Genomic DNA, 18,734 nt, shown 5'->3' on the forward strand with positions numbered 1-18,734 from the left:
TTAATTTATAATATATTTTAGAATTGCAGATGTGGATAGTTTAAAAACACTATTTAGTGGTTACTTTGCATTATTTTTCATAATAACATAGTTGGGTAATTTAGATATAGATTGAGGAGGTTAATATAATGGTTCTTCATAATGAGAAAAGTGGGTAATTGATAAATAGATTTAAGGGGTTACTTTCATGATAGCAAAGGTGTGTAGTTTTTTAGAAGTTAGAATAGATCCGGTGGCTATTATTTGCAATGATGATTATAGCCTACCAAATTAAAGGACATATGTTTCTTAGTATTGTGAGAATTTATAGGATTTATCACTTTTTTTTAGCGTCTCTCGTGATGATTGACATGGTAGCTCCGCTGGAGGCCCCTAATTAGTAATTTTAAGATTCAATGTGTCTAGTTCCATATTAATCTCAATTATTGCAGGCAAGAAGATGTATATGCAAATATTACATAGAGGGTTTCCAAATAATGAAGATAGGTATGTTTAAAAGGCTCAAGTATTGCAAGCAAGCATACGTCTATCTATGGAAACACGCATGTATATTTAGTTTCAAAAGAAGGAAGATTAGTATTGATCCAAAGTTGAGGGAATCTATCCTGTTTTTAAAGGCCGGATTTTTTTTGTGGGACAGGTCCGCTTGAGCATAGGCCACTGGCCTTTAAAGACAGGACAGGTTCCTTGCTTCTTCAGAAAAAAAATTATCCTGTAGACATAAAGCACTCAGTATAAAGAGAAAAAGAAAAAACTAAAGGAAAAGATGATAAAGGTTCTCTTTGGGCGTGGAAAACGTTTGCGTTTTACAATCATTTTCCTGTTCTTTTACATTTAGATACAACAACCCCGTAATCAGTCGGCATTGATGGCAGCATTTGTTCTTAGGACGCCTCCTACAATAAGAGCTTACTACTAGCTCAAAGGCATATGTATTCTATCCATCTCAACTCAACAAGAGTAAAAATACAACTTTTCCAATAATTTAGGTTTTACACATTGTTCAAAGTTAATGTAGACCTTAAAATAAAGAAAGATGATTGGGTAGATGTAGTGTTGACCTACTTAATAAACATTAAGAAGTGTGCAAAATAATAGCTTATCATGAATAGCTAGCTCTTCTGTCACCTCCACTTATGGAAAAACATTGAGGTGTTGTTGACGTGAAACACACCAACACACTCAAAAAACCACATGCACATGAAACCGAAGAACATCACCGGAGTGCAGCTAGGAAAACCGGCCTGGCCGATCTCCCACAGATCGGTTTAACTGTTTCTGCTGGCGAACACCCCTCGAAACCGATAAACGTTGCCTAGACAGTTGAGGCAGCGCAAGCAGGGGGTGTCCTAGGGTCGGCAGGCCACCTTAGATCACCATAAAGAAAAAAAGAGGACAGCAATTGAGGTTGGAAAAGTAATCTATGGTTTGAAAATAAAAAGGTAAATTGCATTGTATTTGGTTCGATTGGATGTGTACACTGGCTGTCACTCCCTTGTATTTATTGGACGGTTGGTCTTTCCCCTTGGGAAGCCAAAATCCCATCGGACTCACCAAAACTGGCTTAAGTGACTTCAAAACCAATTTAACCGGTTTGCCTAGACGTTGGATATCGGCTGGTCTATTGCCGTTTGCTCGAGTGTAATCAGTCGAGCACAGATCAATACGACCGATCGGGCAGTGAACGTAACCAATCAAGTGTCAAGAGTAACTGGTCGGCCCAAGCAGAATCAGTCGGTTGCTTGAACACAATCAGTCTGGGCTGGCGCCCCTGAAAACATTAGATCTTTACAATCGGTACGGTGGCTTGGTAGCAATTTTGGAAATCAACCCTAGAAATTATTTTTGATCACCCCCTAAAAATAATTGGTGCAGTAGTGATGTTCTCTTAATTATGGTTCGATGATCTCCAGATGCTCTAGTGGTGACATAACACGCAAAGAAAAGGAAAACGGAGGGCATACATAGGTTGAGGAAAAGAACTAAAGATTGGAATATGATCCTCTGGTCCACCTGCAAAGTAACAAGGAAAATATGTGGTAGAACCAAGTACTCCTTGAAATTTTTTAGAAATATGATAGTTTCATTGTAAAACTTGACTAATCCTGACAGAACAGGGATTTGGCATGGATCCATGGTTACCATTAAACCTGCTTGAGAGGCAAATGTCCCTTTTCCCTCCTAAAAAATAATTGAATCTGTTACAATAATTGAAACGCCCTTGTCGTCGCTCATATATGCCTGGACAAAGGACGCGCGCGGGGTGTCTTTTTCTTTTCGATATAGGAGCATTATTTTGTTGATCTTTACACGTCGTCATGGTGGTTGTATTTTTTTTTTTTTGAAGCACATGCATCATTTTATGCAATAATGTTTTAGGAGTATGATGTGCGGGCATGGTCGTCGTCTATATATATAGATGTAGGGAGTTTGCTGCATGATGAAAGCATTGGTTCAACGCGGTTGTGTGGCAGTACAATACAAGTCACTAGCAATGGTCTCCGCTGTAAGGCTGTTGTTCTTGTGTATCGCCACATCTCTCGTTGCACATGCAGGAGCAGATGAGCTCAACTACATTGTCGTGGAGACTAGCTCGCTTAAGCCAGACGCCGTTTGCAAAGGGCACAGGGGTACGGTATTACCGCCGTTCTTGTAGCCTACTTGTATATATGCTTCAGTTACTGCATGCATGCATTACAGTAGTGTACACAATGATTTAGTTTTATCAATGCTTGGTTATTTATTTATTTGCCGCCGTTCTGGATTTGCATATTGATCTTTTTGTTGGGTACATAATATAAAAATTATTACTGATTTTTTCCTTCCTATTCCTACCGTAGGATGATTAACTAACTGACAAATACCTTGGAATGAATGCATGCATGCAGTCCATCCATCCGTCAACTATACCAGCAGCTGGACGCCGCTGAGTAATCCTCATGGCCCATGCTCGCCGTCGTGGGAGGAGGGGGCGGACCACATTGCGTCGTCCATGGTCGACGACATGCTGCGATGGGATCAACACCGCGCCGGCTACATCCAAAGGAAGCTCTCCGGCAATGTTTCTCAGGAAGATGTGCCCGTTTCAAATAGTAAATCGACGGTCGTCCACAATTCTGGAGGCGGCGCCGCACTATTTGGCGTAGGCGGTGGAGGAGGAACCGCCGGCATGGCAAAGGTGCCTAAAATGATCAACTCTCCTGTCCACCACCGTATGCCTCGATCGCCCTAGTATAGCTTCCTTACAATTAATCTCTTTTTTTTTAGGTGAGTGCCGCTGCTGCTGATCCGGCGGCGACCGGAGGACGCCTGCCCGGTGTGAGCCAGCTGATGCTGCTGGACACGGCGAGCGACGTGGCGTGGGTGCAGTGCGCCCCCTGCCCCCCGTCGCAGTGTTATCCGCAGACGGACGTCCTGTACGACCCCTCCAGGTCGGGATCGTCGGCGCCCTTCTCGTGCAGCTCCACCGCCTGCCGGCAGCTCGGGCCCTACGCGAACGGCTGCACCAGCAACAACCAGTGCCAGTACCGCGTCCTGTACCCCGACGGCTCGACGACGTCGGGCACGCTCATCTCCGACGTGCTGAGCCTGACCCCCACGTCTCAGGTCCCAATGTTCGAGTTCGGGTGCAGCCACGCCGCGCGGGGCAGCTTCAGCAGCAGCAAGACCGCCGGAATCATGGCGCTCGGCCGCGGCAAGCAGTCGCTCGTGTCCCAGACCACAACGGAGTACGGCCAGGTCTTCTCCAAGTTCTCCTACTGCTTCCCGCCGACGACGAGCCACCAGGGCTTCTTCGTCTTGGGCGTGCCCTGGATGGCCTCCTTCAGGTACGCGGTGACGCCATTGCTCAAGACCCCGATGCTGTACCAGGTGCGCCTCGTGGCCATCCACGTCGCCGGGCAGCGCCTCAACGTGCCGCCCGCGGTGTTCGCCGCCGGCGCGGCCATCGACTCCCGCACCGTCATCACGCGCCTCCCGCCCACGGCCTACCAGGCGCTGCGCGCCGCGTTCAGGGACAGGATGAGGATGTACCGCCCGGCCCCGCCCAACGGCCAGCTCGACACCTGCTACGACTTCACCGGCGTCAGCAGCATCATGCTTCCAACCATCAGCCTCGTGTTCGACCGTACCGCCGGCGTGGAGCTCGACCCGTCGGGTGTCCTGTTCGGCAACTGCCTCGCCTTCGCCTCCACCGGCGACGACAGCGCCACCGGGATCATCGGCTTCGTTCAGCTGCAGACCATCGAGGTGCTGTATAATGTCGCCGGCGGCACTGTTGGGTTCCGCCGTGGTGCATGCTGAGCGCTCAACTTAACCCACCTGGCTACCTGCTGCCTACCTACCGCTATTTTGGCATGATATATACCGAGACCTAAATAAGCCAGAAAATTACTTTGTTGTGTGAATGTGTGTGCTAATCTATACGCTTCGGTGTGAAATGAAGCTTTATGGATTGTATTGTATTATACAATTTGTATACGCTTCGGTGTATTTTTCTTCAAATAAATAAAGGTTGGATCTGCTTGTTTGAATGCTTTTTTCTGTGACCATGCATCAAAACTGACCAAATATTTGTCGTGCTATGTCCATCCATGTCGCAAATGCTAAAGGGACAATACACTACCGGACTCCTTGAGTTTGCCGAGTGCCCCAAACACTCGGCAAAAGGCATAAAACACTCGACGAATTGTTCGCCGAGTGTAACACTCGGCGAATCACACTCGGTAAAAAATGACTCGGCAAAGACGTCTTTGCCGAGTATTTTTTGTTCGGCACTCGGCAAAGGCTTTGCCGAGTGCCGGACACTCGGCAAAGTTGGAACCGAAAAAAAACCCGAAAAAAATGGGAATTTTTACCCGAAAAAAATGGGAAATTTTTTTTAATTGATGGAGGCCCCCACCGGTCAGCGCCCATCCATCTCCGGCTTTTTTCGCGTAAATTTCAAGGCTACGCGGCAAAGTTGGAACCGAAAAAAAACCCGAAAACATGGAAATTTTTTTTAATTGATGGAGGCCCCCACCGGTCAGCGCCCATCCATCTCCGGCTTTTTTCGTGTAAATTTCAAGGCTACGCGGCCGACGGGATTCGAACCCGAGACCTCCTGCTACGCACAAACCTCCTCTACCACTACACCACACTGTCACTTGTGTCTGGATTCCGTTTTAGTTCACAATATATTATACTAAACCGAGTGTAAATTGTTTGTTTGAGGCCCTAAACGAATTCAAATAAAAAAGTTGTGAACTACAAAGTTTCAAAACTTTTCGAGATCTACACTTTTAGTATAGGAAGTTTTTCCATCCGAGGTCGTTTACAAAATTTGAATTTTAAAATTTAGAAATTCAAACGCAGTTTTGCATGACAAGATGTTTTCAAATCAAAAAGTTACCAACTACAATGTTTCGTAACTTTTCGAGGTCTACAGAGTTTATTTTGGTTGTTTTTCCATCCGAGGTCGTTTATAAAATTTGAATTTTAAAATTTTGAAATTCAAACGCAGTTTTGCATGACAAGATATTTTCAAATCAAAAAGTTGCCAACTACAATGTTTCATAACTTTTGGAGATCTACAATTTTTATTTAGGAAGTTTTTCCATCCGAGGTCTTTTGAAAAATTCAAATTTTAAAATTTTCAAATTCAAACGTTGTTTTTGCATGACAAAATGTTGCCAACTACAAAATTTCATAACTTCTCAGGATCTACAAAGTTTATTTTGGTCATTTGTTCATCCGACATAGTGGTAGTAACATTGTTCACAAATCATATATATCTCTCTTCTACTTTCATGAAACTAATATAAGATATGTAGATTTTATGAACAACGTTATTGTCGTTTTGTCAAATGAAGAAATAACCAAAATAAACTTTGTAGATCGTGAGAAGTTATACAACTTTGTAGTTGAAAAGTTTTTCATTTGAATTCATTTAGGACCTCAAAAATTGCTTTGAAAAACTGATTTGCCGAGGGCCAAAAAAAAAGGCACACGGCAAAAAGCCTCTTTGCCGAGTGCCAGAAAGAAACACTCGGCAAAGACGTATTTTGCCGTGTGCCAAAACATAGGCACTCAGCAAAATACGGCTTTGCCGAGTGCCAGAAAAAAGGCACTCGGCAAACTGAGAGTAAATTGCTTGTTTGAGGCCCTAAATGAATTCAAATCAAAAAATGGTCAACTACAAAGTTTCATAACTTTTTGAGATCTACAATTTTCATTTAGTAAGTTTTTCCATCCGAGGTCGTTTGAAAAATTTAAATTTTAAATTTGAGAGATTCAAACGTAGTTTTGCATGATAAGATGATTTCAAATCAAAAAGTTGTCAACTACATAGTTTCATAACTTTTGCAGATCTATAATTTTTATTTAGGAAGTTTTTCCATCCGAGGTCTTTTGAAAAATTTGAATTTTAAATTTGAGAGATTCAAACGTAGTTTTGCATGATAAGATGATTTCAAATCAAAAAGTTGTCAACTACATAGTTTCATAACTTTTGCAGATCTATAATTTTCATTTAGGAAGTTTTTCCATCCGAGGTCTTTTGAAAAATTCAAATTTTAAAATTTTCAAATTCAAACGTCGTTTTTGCAAGACAAGATGATTTCAAATCAAAATGTTGCCAACTATAAAATTTCATAACTTATCAAGATCTACAAAGTTTATTTTGGTCATTTGTTCATCCGACATAGTGGTAGTAACATTGTTCACAAATCTTATATATATATGTCTTCTACTTTCATGAAACTAATATGAGAGATGTAGATTTTATGAACAACGTTATTGTCGCTTTGTCAAATGAAGAAATGACCAAAATAAACTTTGTAGATCTTGAGAAGTTATACAACTTTGTAGTTGAAAAGTTTTTCATTTGAATTCATTTAGGGCCTCAAAAATTGCTTCGAAAAACTGATTTGCCGAGGGCAAAAAAAATGCACACGGCAAAAAGCCTCTTTGCCGAGTGCCAGAAAAAAACACTCGGCAAAGACGTATTTTGCCGTGTGCCAAAAAATAGCACTCGGCAAAGACGTATTTTGCCGTGTGTTTTTGTTTGCCGAGTGTATTTTTCTGGCACTCGGCAAACACGGTCTTTGCCGAGTGCCCGATAAAATACACTCGGCAAAGCCTCCGGCACTCGGAAAATCGCCGGTTTCCGGTAGTGATAGAATGATAATTTCAGAAATAATCTAACAGATATTTTAGTATTGTGATCAGACGTTGATATCAATTATCAACGCCATCCACTCGATGAAACTGTTGCTAGCCTAAGGCTATTAGTTCCTAGTGGGAAGTTTGGTTTCGCAGTTTCCAAGAGTGTCACGTCATCTAAATATATTTAGGTTGATCAATACCTCCAAAACATGCACAATTTCATTTCACAGTTTTATAGCTTAGCCATAGCATTTAATTGTAATGCATGGGATCTGATGCAGTCAGATAAAATTAATGGAGCCTTGTAACTCCCAATACTTGTTTAAATATGTTTCATAGTCTTCTAAACAATATAAAAATAGTTGATAAGCCGGCTGGTATTAATGGAACCTTGTAACTCCCAATACTTGTTCGGCTGGTATTAAAGTCGGCTGAAGCTGTCTTGTTGTGAGAAAAAAATACTGTAAATTCTAACTGATAAGCCGGCTGATAAGTTCAAGCGAATAGACCCCACTTTCAATATGTTTCATAGTCTTCTAAACAATATAAAAATAGTTTCATCTGAATAAAACTACTATCTCTCTCTATAATTATGTTACCCGGAACAGCCACTCAGAATAGCCTATAGTATTTCTAAGAATGGGCGGAACACGAATGGGCCTGCAGTGGTGTCCAGTGGGACACCTTTCTCTGGATTTTTTTCAGAAATTTTAAGGTACACGCACGCGTGCGCGTTTGGTGGTTCTGCACGTTTCCTGCGCACCGGAGGTGACATGGCCTCCCAATCTTTTATTTGCGTGTGTACGGACGCGCACGCGTGTGGTGTGAGTCTAGAGTGTTTGGGTTGTGAGCGTCCAAATTATACCCGATCAAAAAAAAAGAATGGGCGGCACGTCTTGCCATTTCATGCATGGGGTCACTGCTATATGTTACATGGAACTAAGAACAACCCGCCAAGATAACATCCTTGCTGACTGGCAAGCTACAATTCTATTTACATGGAAAGAATACAGAAGATTAGGGTACTACGTTAACACGAATAGAGGTTACAAGATACTCCCACTAGTAGAAAAATTGGCTTTAGAGATCCGGTTGGGAAAGGGATCCAGTTCCGGTTAGGGATCCAGGACTATAGGTGTTAGTCCCGGTTGCCTACTGAGACTAAAGGGCCGGTCTACGAACTAAAAATAATAATATGCACAAGCCACCCCAACATTGTGCAACCTTAACTCAAGACCTCATGCATTGTCTCGCGGGTAGCTTCCACCACACTTACAAAGAACTTGCTTTTCTTTTGAACTAACCCGCATGGATAACACCAACCAGAACTAAAGGGTCTATATTAGTCTCGATTGGTGTTACCAACCAAGATTAATGCCTCAAGGCCTTTTTAGTCCGGGTTGGTAAAACCAACTGGGACCAAAGGATCTACATTGCCTCAAGGATTTTTAGTCTGGGTTGTTAACACCAATCGGGACTAAAAGTCATCCGCCGCCAATGAAACTTAGACCCGGGACCAATGCTCACATTAGTCTCAGGCCCAACTCTAGTTAGGAATAATGTGCTGAGCCGAAGGTCTGTTCCCTACTAGTGTCCAACACTTACTCCCCACCCACCCCTAATACTCACACCCGTGTCAATCACAACTTATCAGTCAAGCTGAGGTTGTGCTGGAACATGCCAAGCTGCGGTCCTGGCAACATCCTTATAAACCCACACTCAATCTGAGACCTCAAGACACTTCTACAAAATTGATTTTTTGGGGTCATAGACGACTCCCGATTGTGCCGCCTCTATAGTGCCTGACAAAGGAGCCGCCTCTGAAGACGCCTCTATAATTATATGGAAATCATTGAATTTTCAGAGGCGAAAGGTACCTCCAGCCGCTTCTAAATCTAAATTTGTAGAGGCAGCTAGCTTTGAAGGCGCCTCTGGTTCTAATAAATGAAATTGCGAAGTTTATAAGTGCCCCCCCCTCGCCCACCCCACCTCCTCCTCTCCGCCAAACCCTCACCTCCTCCCACAAATCCTGTCTTAGCCTCCATCTCCCCTAACAATAAATATAACTAATCAAAATTAATAATCTTTAATCTTTGTATTCATTTCCTAACACAATATCCATTAATATGCTCTATAATCTCTATCATGTTATGATATATTACCATTTACTTTATATGTGTTTTTTAAGCAAAACTTTATATGTGTTTTCATCCTAGCATTGCACCTCTATATCTTTAATATGTATCTAGTTGAAACCTTAGCTTAGGTTGTATCAGTTCTTGTTCCATCCTTTTTGTCTAATCACGAATATAATATTTTAGATTTTAACTTTTGATCTTATTAGTTGTTGCCATTTTTGTGTCCACATATTAAGTTCAAATCATATTGAATTTCCTATATCAAAGAATTATGTGTGTAGTAGTACTATTTTATAAAGAAATAGAAAGGTTACAATTAATTATACCCTAATAATTTACTCAAAATTTATGACTTATCTAAAATAACAACTTACTAAATTTATTTTCATAGAGTTTTAACATAATTTAATTTTTTTTTGTGGTCATTGGTATGTACTTTATGAAGGGAATTTTTTTTATCTATACTTGGTTACACGATGACATAAAGCATTGATATTTATTTTGGTTTTAACATTGACAGAGCTAGGCAATTTAAAAATATATATTATATATGGGTAATTTAGATACAAATTAAAGGACTTAACTTATACTACATTGCATTATAATGGTAGAGATGGTAATTGCAGATGTGGATAATTTAAAAACAATATTTAGTGATTACATTGCATTATCTTTCATATTGACATAGTTGGGTAATTTGGATATAAATTTACGAGGCTAATCTAATTATGCTTTATAATGATAGAAGTTGGTAATTTATAAATAGATTTAGGGGTTACTTTATATATTTTTCATAATAGCAAAGGTGTGTAGTTGTTTCGAAGTTAGAATAAATCCAGTGGCTGTTATTTGTGATGATGATTAGAGTCTACATATTAAAGGTCATATGTTTCTTATTATTTTGAGAATGTATAGGATTTATCTTTTTTTCTTAGCGTAACTCATGATGATTGGCGTTGTGGCTTCACTGGAGGCCTCTAATTAGTAATAATAAGAGTCAATGAGCCTAGTTCAATTTTCATCTCAATTATGCAGGCAAGAAGATGTCAAAGAAAGATGTCAATCTTCATCTCCGAGGGTTTCCAAAGAAGGAAGATAGGTATTGGTCCAAAGTTGATGTAACCGGTCCTGTTTTAAAAGGCTCAAGTGTTGCAAGCAAGCATATGTCTGTCTATATATGCAAACATGCATGTCTATGCGAGCAAGCATATTTAGTTTGAAAAGTAGGAAGATTAGTATTGGTCCAAAGCTGATGGAACCTATCCTGTTTTTAACGGCTTGATCGAATTTTATGTGGGACATGTCAGCTTTGAGCATAGTCAATTAGCCTTTAAAAACAGGACAAGGTTCCGTGCTTCTTGAAAAAGTATTATCCTGTAGGCATAAAGCCCTCGGTATGCCCCACAATCACATGCTCAATTGGGACCCAACAGTTCGACCAGGCCTTGTGTGACCTTGGGGCCAGCGTCAGCATGCCCAAGGTCATCTTTGATAAGCTAAACTTCACACACCTCGCGCTAATGCCAATGCAGTTCGAGCTAGCCGATTCTTCGGTCCACAATCTGGAAGGGATTGCCGAAGATATTCCGGTGAAAATCCGGGGTTACTTTGTCCCTGTGGACTTCGTGGTGCTCGACATGGAAACCACGAAAGAATCGCCTCTCATCCTTGGGTGACCTTTCTTGAGCACTGTGGGAGCGCAGACACTAGTAGAGAACAGACCTTTCATCCGAGACCAAAATGGGCTCTAGTCCCGGCATTTTTTACGCCCGGGACTAGAGAGACCTTTAGTCCCGGTTGGTGTCTTCAACCGGGACTAAAGGTCCCTGCCCAACGGCTACTGCGCTCGGCACAGTGGCAGGGGACCTTTAGTCCCGGTTGAAAACACCAACCGGGACTAAAGGTGGACCATTACTCCCGGTTGGAGCCACCAACCGGGACTAAAAGTCCTCCAACCTTTAGTCCCGGTTGGTAACACCAACCGAGACTAAAGGGTGACCTTTTAGTCCCGGTTGGTAACACCAACCCGGACTAAAAGACCCTTTAGTCCCGGTTGGTAACACCAACCGGGACTAAAGGTCCCCCGATGTGTTAGTTCAAAAGGAAAGCATCACATCTATTGTTAGATGTGTTGTGTAGGTGGGGTGGTAAGCTACGCGCGAGGCAGTGCATGAGGTCTTGGGTTCAAATCTCACGGGACGCAGCGGTGGGAGGCATTATTTTTTTTAAAGCTAGGAGGATCTTTAGTCCCGGTTGTGGTAAACCGGGACTAAAGAACAACACCTTTAGTCCCGGATTGCTTGTCCCGGTTGGGAAACCGGGAGTAGAGCTAGTTCCCAACCGGGACTAGATCTCATTTCTCCACTAGTGAGATTAATGTTGGAGCTGGAGAAATCCGCTTCAACATCAATGGTAAAGAGGAGAAGTTCGACTTTTGGCCCAGACATGAGCAATGCTCCATGATCAGAATCAAGTATGGGCCGAATCCATAAGGCATAAGAGAAGTTGAGATTCAACCTCAAATGGTGGACGGCCTCAACAACAAAAATAAGAACAAAGAAATGAAGAAGAGGCAAGAGCAAAAGGAGGACAAACAAGTCCCAAAAGAAGACACCCCAAAGACCATTTCCCCACCACCTAAGAAAAACAAAAAGGTGTGGAAAACAAGACAAGAAGCTCCGAAATCCACCACCACACAACCAAGGACAAACAAAATGGTGTGGAAACCCAAGCCAGCACAGTCAGCCACGTCTACTTCTCCTAGACCGGATGCCTCATCATCAAGCAAGAAATGAAAGGAGAAAAGTCCTGCTCATTGGACTTTAAAAAAGGTGGGCTCTTAGCGAAGGTAAATCAGTAGTTATCTTATCTATATGCTTTAAAAACTTAAATTATATTTTTAAAATTTAAAATATCATAACCTTAAATTCCAAAATTTACTAATCTCTAGTTACTAAGATATATAGTAAATAACAAGGATATAAAGTAAAACTTTTAAAGATGGCTAGTTGCTTTATTCTTTCCCCAATATAAATATTTTCTCAAACATACGTTTCTTATTATTTTGAGAATTAATAGGATTTATCTTTTTGCTTACCGTAACTCATGACAATTAACATTGTGGCTTCACTGGATGCCTCTATTGAGAGTCAATGAGTCTAGTTCAATCTTCGTCCCAATTATGCAGGCAAGAAGATGTCTATGCATATATTACATAAAGGGTTCCCAAAGAAGGAAGATAGGTATTGGTCCAAAGTTGATGGAACCTGTCCTGTTTTAAAAGGCTCATGTGTTGCGATTAAGCATATGTCTGTCGATGTAAACATGAATGCATGTATATGCGAGCAAGCATATTTAGTTTGAAAAGAAGGAAGATTAGTATTGGTCCAAAGTTGATGGAACCTATACTGTGTTTAAAGACCCGAATTTTGTGTGGGCCAGGTCAGCATGAGCATAGGCAATTAACCTTTAAAAAGAGGACAAGGTTCCGTGCTTCTTGAAAAAAGTATTATCCAGTAGGCATAAAAGCACTCAGTATGACCAAAGTATATAAACTAAAGAGAAAAAGATAAAGGAAAAGGCAAAGATGATAAAGGTTCTCTTTGGGCTTGAAACACGTTTACATTTTACAATCATTTTCGAGTTCTTTTACATTTACATTCAACAACCCAGTAATCAGTCGGCATTGATGGCAGCTATTGTTCTTAAGACACCTCCAACAATAAGAGCTTACTAGTAACGCAAAGGCATATTTGTATTGTATCCATCTCAAGTTCTCAATAGGAGTCAAATAAAAGATTCCAATGATTTAGGTTTTACACATTGTTCAAAGTTAATGTAGACCTCAAAAAAAAAGATGATTGGGTAGATGTAGCGTTGGTCCTCTAAAATTAAGAAGGGTGCAGGATACTAGCTCATCGTGAATAGCTAGCTCTTCTCTCACGTCCACTTAGGGAAAAATATTAAGGTATTGTTGACGCCAAACTTAACGCACCAACATGCACGTGTAACCGAAGAACGTTGCCAGAGGTGCAGCTAGGAAAACCGGCCTAGTTCATCTCCCAAATTGGCTTAACCAGTTCTAGAGGGGAAACCCCTCGAAACCTACAAACGTCACCCAGGAAGGATCCTGTCGACTCAGCGCAAACAGGTGTGTGCAAGGGTCGGCAGGCAACCTAGAACGCCTCAAATCACCATAAAGACAAAAGGAGAACAATAATGGAGACTCGAAAAATAATCTAGGGTTGAAGACAAAAAAATACGAATTGCATTGTATTTGGTTCGATTGGAAGTGTCAAGCAGCGGCCACCCCCTTGTATTCATAGGGTGGCTGGTCTTTCACCTTGGGAAGCAAAAATCCCGACAGACTCACTGAAACCGGCTTAGCCTACTTCAAAACCAGCTTAACTGGTTTGCCTAGACGCTGGATATCGGTTTGTTTGGTGCCGGGTGCTCGAGTGTAATCAGCCGAATACCGAATCTTACTATTATTAATTAGAGGCCCCAGCGGAGCCTCCACGTTAATCATCACCAGAAGTGCTGGAAAAAAAGATAAATGCTACAAATTCTCACATTAATCAGAAACATCTGACCATTAATTGAAAGACTCTCTATCCCTTAACAGTAGATCTATTTTGTTTTTTTAAATTATCCACCTCGACAATTATATATAGTTAAAAAAACAATCTAAAATCTCATTATGACGTACGGGGAAGAAATTCTTCAAGAAAAAAAAAACGGCCGTGAAAAAATCTCCTGTACACAGCTTCAATGTATGGAAAAGAATTTCTTCAAAAAAAAACTGATATTTTTTTGAGAGGAAAAAATTCTGTAATCTAGAAATAAAAATTTTCATACGGTTAGTATATTAATAAAATATCAGGTAAACACTGCCCATCACATCCATGTTACATAATCTATAAATAAAAAACAAAAATCAAATAGAAGGTTAATCTGTTAATCCGAGAAAAAATTCTTCAAGAACAAAAACATATGGGAAAAAATTTCCTGTACCCAAGTTTACACAACTTCAGCGTACGGAACAAATTTCTTCAAGAAAACAACGCAGGGAAAACTCCTACTCACGTTCATAGAGTATTTTAAAACTACAAAATCTGATCAATTAGTATATTAATAAAATATCAGGTAAACAATGCCCATCACATGCACGTTAGATAATCTATTAATAAAAAATCAGAAGTCAAATAGAAGGATAATCTATTAATTCATAAAACATGCGATACAATCTACTAACCTCAACAAATAAGATATACTCATATACACATGAGCTTAGATCAAGAATAAAAAATACATTGCTACGTCTTATCATCATTATATATTAGTTTTTTTGATTTGCAGGAAAATTTTGTAACTAAGCTAGACCTTAGCTTTTAGGGAAGGAAAACAAACCTTCTAATTACTAACTCTATGCATTCAAAATAGCCATATACGTCATTATAAAATAAAATGTAAAATTATACCTTTTAGTCTGTATCAAAGTTATCAACCTCAGTCTTTATAAACACAAAATTAAAAATATCTTTCATATCTATATGCAAATACAATATATCAAAAATATCAACCCATAAAAGCATGCTATATAAATTTCTAAATTACAAACTTCAATGTTTTCTATGTTCTATAATGTAAAGAAAGTGAAATATCTATTTTAATATCTTATCAAACATGGAAAATAGTCCCGTAACAAAACCACATAGCAATTATACTGACAATTTATTTTAAATATGTTAATATGACATGACAATAAAATTCATAGGTTGTTATTTTAAGTAAGTTTATACATCTTAACTTCAACACTATGTCAAATCAATATTCCTTATTCAATTTTAGGCTCTATATTCATAGAAAAATACTATTATAAATACAAATTTTGATAAAACAAATTTAACATCTTGAGTACCACAATGCAAGCTAAAATGGCTATATAGATCATTGTAATAATTAAGAATGTACATAGGACCTAACATCTTTTCTTAAAGAAATTATAAGAAAATTTTGAACAAAAAGATACAATAAGCATTAGAGGTTTACCTTATTAACATGTGGTCACAAATTTGCAACAACTGGATTAAAGGAAAGAATGTAAATAAAATATTGATTTATGATATTATAGAAAGGGATGCAACAAGAACTTATATAACTTAATTTATGTTTTAACTAAATACATATGATAAAATTCTTCTCACAAAAAAAGTGTGGACATCAGACTAGTAGACTCTAATACCATTCATAATAATAGCCATTAGGATCTATTCTATTTTTGAATAATGACTGACCTCTGTGATTGTGTGAAATAGTTAAAGAACCCCATGAATTTGTATTTAAATTACCCACTACTAAAAATATGATCTAAAGTGAACCCAAATATAATTCTCATTACCCACCTACTATTATGGTAGATAATCTATCATAACCACTTAAATCTGCATCTAAATTAACACTTTTCATTATTTAAAGGACTAAAACATCCCTCAAATCAACATGTAAGTTATCATCTTCTACTAAAATAAATATTTAAATTTCCACAATGCATATATATGTTTCTATGTTACTCAATTCTTTTAACATTAATATATTAGAATTTTATTGAAGTAAAAAATACATATTATAACATCATACGTATCAATTACACATGCATGCTTGAGTGATAAATATATATATTCTATTTTAGCAATGATGAAAAATATTTTCTTAACAACTCATATACTAATGATACCAACAAATTAATTAAAACTATATTACTAATAATGACATACTCCCTCCGTATCGGTAAATAAAGTCGTTTAAGGGTGCGGCGCTGTTTGCGCAAATGAAGTCGCTTTGGCTACGATAAGCTGGTTTTGGACGCGAATGCCCCTGACTCTTCGTTCCCTAACGCGCGCATTCATTCACAGGAGTAAATCGTGCCGCGGTTCCCTTTGCTTCCCCTTCCTTGCTCGCTCGCACGCACGGATCCGGGAGCAGACGGATGCGCTCGACGGCTGCCATCGGCTCCGCGGCAGCCATCGTCGAACTAGTAGTTCGTGCCGCTTCCTTCCTTGCCTCCGCTCGCTCGCTCGCCTCAACTTCCTTCCTTGCCTCCGCTCGCTGCACGCATGGACGCCAGGCAATAAGCCAATAAATCGTGACGCTTCCTTCCTTGCCTCCGCTTGCTGCACGCATAGAGGCCAGGAAGCGCTTGCTCCATCTTCTTGACTCGGAGGACGACGTTAAGATCGTGCTGGAGGTTGCGCCGCCGGAGTCTGTCGAGCCGGACTCAACAACAGAACATCGTGTCGAACGAAGTCTCGGCGGAGGCCGTCGTGACCCGAGTCTGTCGAGCCGAACTCTATCGCGTCCATGCAATCGCTGCATACTCCGGCAAGCACTGTTAGATAATTAGGCATTTTCATTATCAGTTTAATTCAGAAATATAACATCAGCAGGTTCGTGACGGCATATATGTGCATGTGTATATTTCAAACGAATGCTACATCATGCAGAAATGACATACAGATCGATATAGTAAGAATACAAAATACAGTAATCACAGATATTAGACTGTACCCAGCGGAGGGTCCCATGCCAAGGGCATCGGAGGCTCCATTCGCACTAGTCAACATAGTGCGTTGCTCGAAGTCGCGGACCACAGTCGATGCAGGACGATGTTCGCAGTGCAGTCCCACGAACGGATCACCAGGAAGAAGACGCCTTAATATTCCACTGGCAATCACCGGGAAGAAGACAGGATCCAAGAGCGATCACCACCAGGAAGAGGATGTCCGTAGACGAGCAGTCGCGGATCGCTCCCCAAAAACCTAATCGCCACTCACCCCGTGCAGGGCTCTTAGGCGGACGAGGGTTTCGAAGGCACCTGCTCTCCTGCTACTTCGTGCACGCAGAGTTACGGGACGGGGAAGCCAAAAGGCTACTGATATGTGGTTCTCTCGGGAGTGGTTGCGGAAGACGTAGATCTGGACTGACGGAGGACTGCGGTCATATGGCTGCGATGGGAAGAGAGAGAGGTAGCGGAGAATCTCAGGAGACGGCGAAACGGAAGCGGAAAGGACGGTAACTGATGCAATCAGTTCGCCTCCTCCATCAAAGGAAGTAACTCCCATGATTATGTAGATTAAGTGGCAAAAGACTGGCCACGCCCGCTCGCCTGCCTCGCCACGGCCACGGCCACGGCCTCAGCCCAACCGACGGCAGCGGTGGCGCGCGTGCGCGTGGCACGCCTTTGTCCTTTTCTCAGCTTCCCAATTTAGATGAATAATTTCCAACCATATAAGCTGAGTCAACATTCAGTCAAAATCACATATGGTATTAAACCATACAACGCTTAATGTTACGTACCATAGAGTTTTATTTGATTTATTAAATATTATATGGGCCAAGCCCACATTATATCCAACAATCCCCACTAAACTCTAGGGTTTGTAACAAAGTAGTCTCAGAACCACATTTCTTTTATATACCAGTGTTTCGATGGAGACTGTTAAGTTGAACATCCATCTAGAACAATAGTTTCACTCAGTCACAACTGAACAATAGACTAAGCCTTGAATTGATAGTTTTGTGTGAGGTGAATGTCACTAAAGTCCTCAGCTGATACTTGGCTGCAAAAAGGCATCCCCTCTATTTGAAGCATATAAATCATACTCCAGTGCCTTTCATGAGTATTTAGAGATCACCCAAATCTCATAGACTATGACCAGCAGCCTGACTCATATAGGTGTGCTCCTCAAAAGATGTTCTGTAGGACAACATCTTTGCTTTAGCAAGCCACTTGGAACACATTAAGGTAAAACCAACCTTCCTTACAGATAGGAAAGATGTGCATCAGAGATGAGTATTGCTAAGGATCTTTTCTCACAATTTACTACTAGTTGTTTCACCATTCTACTTCACGGGATCTCCGATCACATAGAACAGGTTACCACTATAGTAAATTTCAAGTGGGTCTCAAACCCATCTCTCTCGATGCACTTTCTATCATATTGCGTGACAGGCCCTTAGTGAATTGATCTGCCAGATTGTTAGACGTGTAAACATAGTCCAACGCTATTACTCCAGAGTTTCTCAATTTTCTGACAGATTTCAGTCGTCTCTTAACATGCCTTGTGGACTTTATGTTATCCTTAGAACTGTTAGCCTTCGTAATCACAGTCTGGTTATCACGGTTCATAGAAATAGCCGGTATAGGTTTCTCAACAATCGGTAAATCCATAAGGAGATCACGAAGCCACTCGGCCTCAGAGCCAGCGGTGTCTAATGCTGTGAGTTCTGCTTCCATTGTAGACTTCGTTAAGATGGTCTGCTTGCAAGACTTCTAAGAAACAGCGCCACCTCCAAGCGAAAATGCATATCCGCTTGTGGCATAAAGCTCATCAGCATCAGAGATCCAGTTGGCATCACAATAGCCTTCCAACACCTTTGGATGTCCTGTATAAT

General features: G+C 40.7%; 1 protein-coding gene across 1 annotated transcript; it reads left to right on the forward strand.

Moving 5' to 3' along the window:
* Positions 1–2,430: 2,430 nt before the first annotated feature.
* LOC136485773 (aspartyl protease family protein At5g10770-like) lies at positions 2,431–4,521 on the forward strand. Its single transcript, XM_066482612.1, has 3 exons — positions 2,431–2,630; positions 2,889–3,178; positions 3,268–4,521. Exons 1-3 carry the CDS (start codon positions 2,438–2,440, stop codon positions 4,300–4,302), a joined length of 1,518 nt encoding a protein of 505 aa, XP_066338709.1. The 5' UTR covers positions 2,431–2,437; the 3' UTR covers positions 4,303–4,521.
* Positions 4,522–18,734: the final 14,213 nt, after the last annotated feature.

Source organism: Miscanthus floridulus, chromosome 10 (genome assembly GCF_019320115.1).
Source record: "Miscanthus floridulus cultivar M001 chromosome 10, ASM1932011v1, whole genome shotgun sequence".
Taxonomy (NCBI): domain Eukaryota; kingdom Viridiplantae; phylum Streptophyta; class Magnoliopsida; order Poales; family Poaceae; genus Miscanthus; species Miscanthus floridulus.

Bases quoted from the DNA above. Each gene is read 5' to 3' on its own strand.
- LOC136485773 (XM_066482612.1), top strand. From the start codon at position 2,438: ATGATGAAAGCATTGGTTCAACGCGGTTGTGTGGCAGTACAATACAAG. The intron at 2,631-2,888 runs GTACGGTATTAC...GCATGCATGCAG, and splicing joins CGTTTGCAAAGGGCACAGGG to TCCATCCATCCGTCAACTAT. The intron at 3,179-3,267 runs GTGCCTAAAATG...CTTTTTTTTTAG, and splicing joins GAACCGCCGGCATGGCAAAG to GTGAGTGCCGCTGCTGCTGA.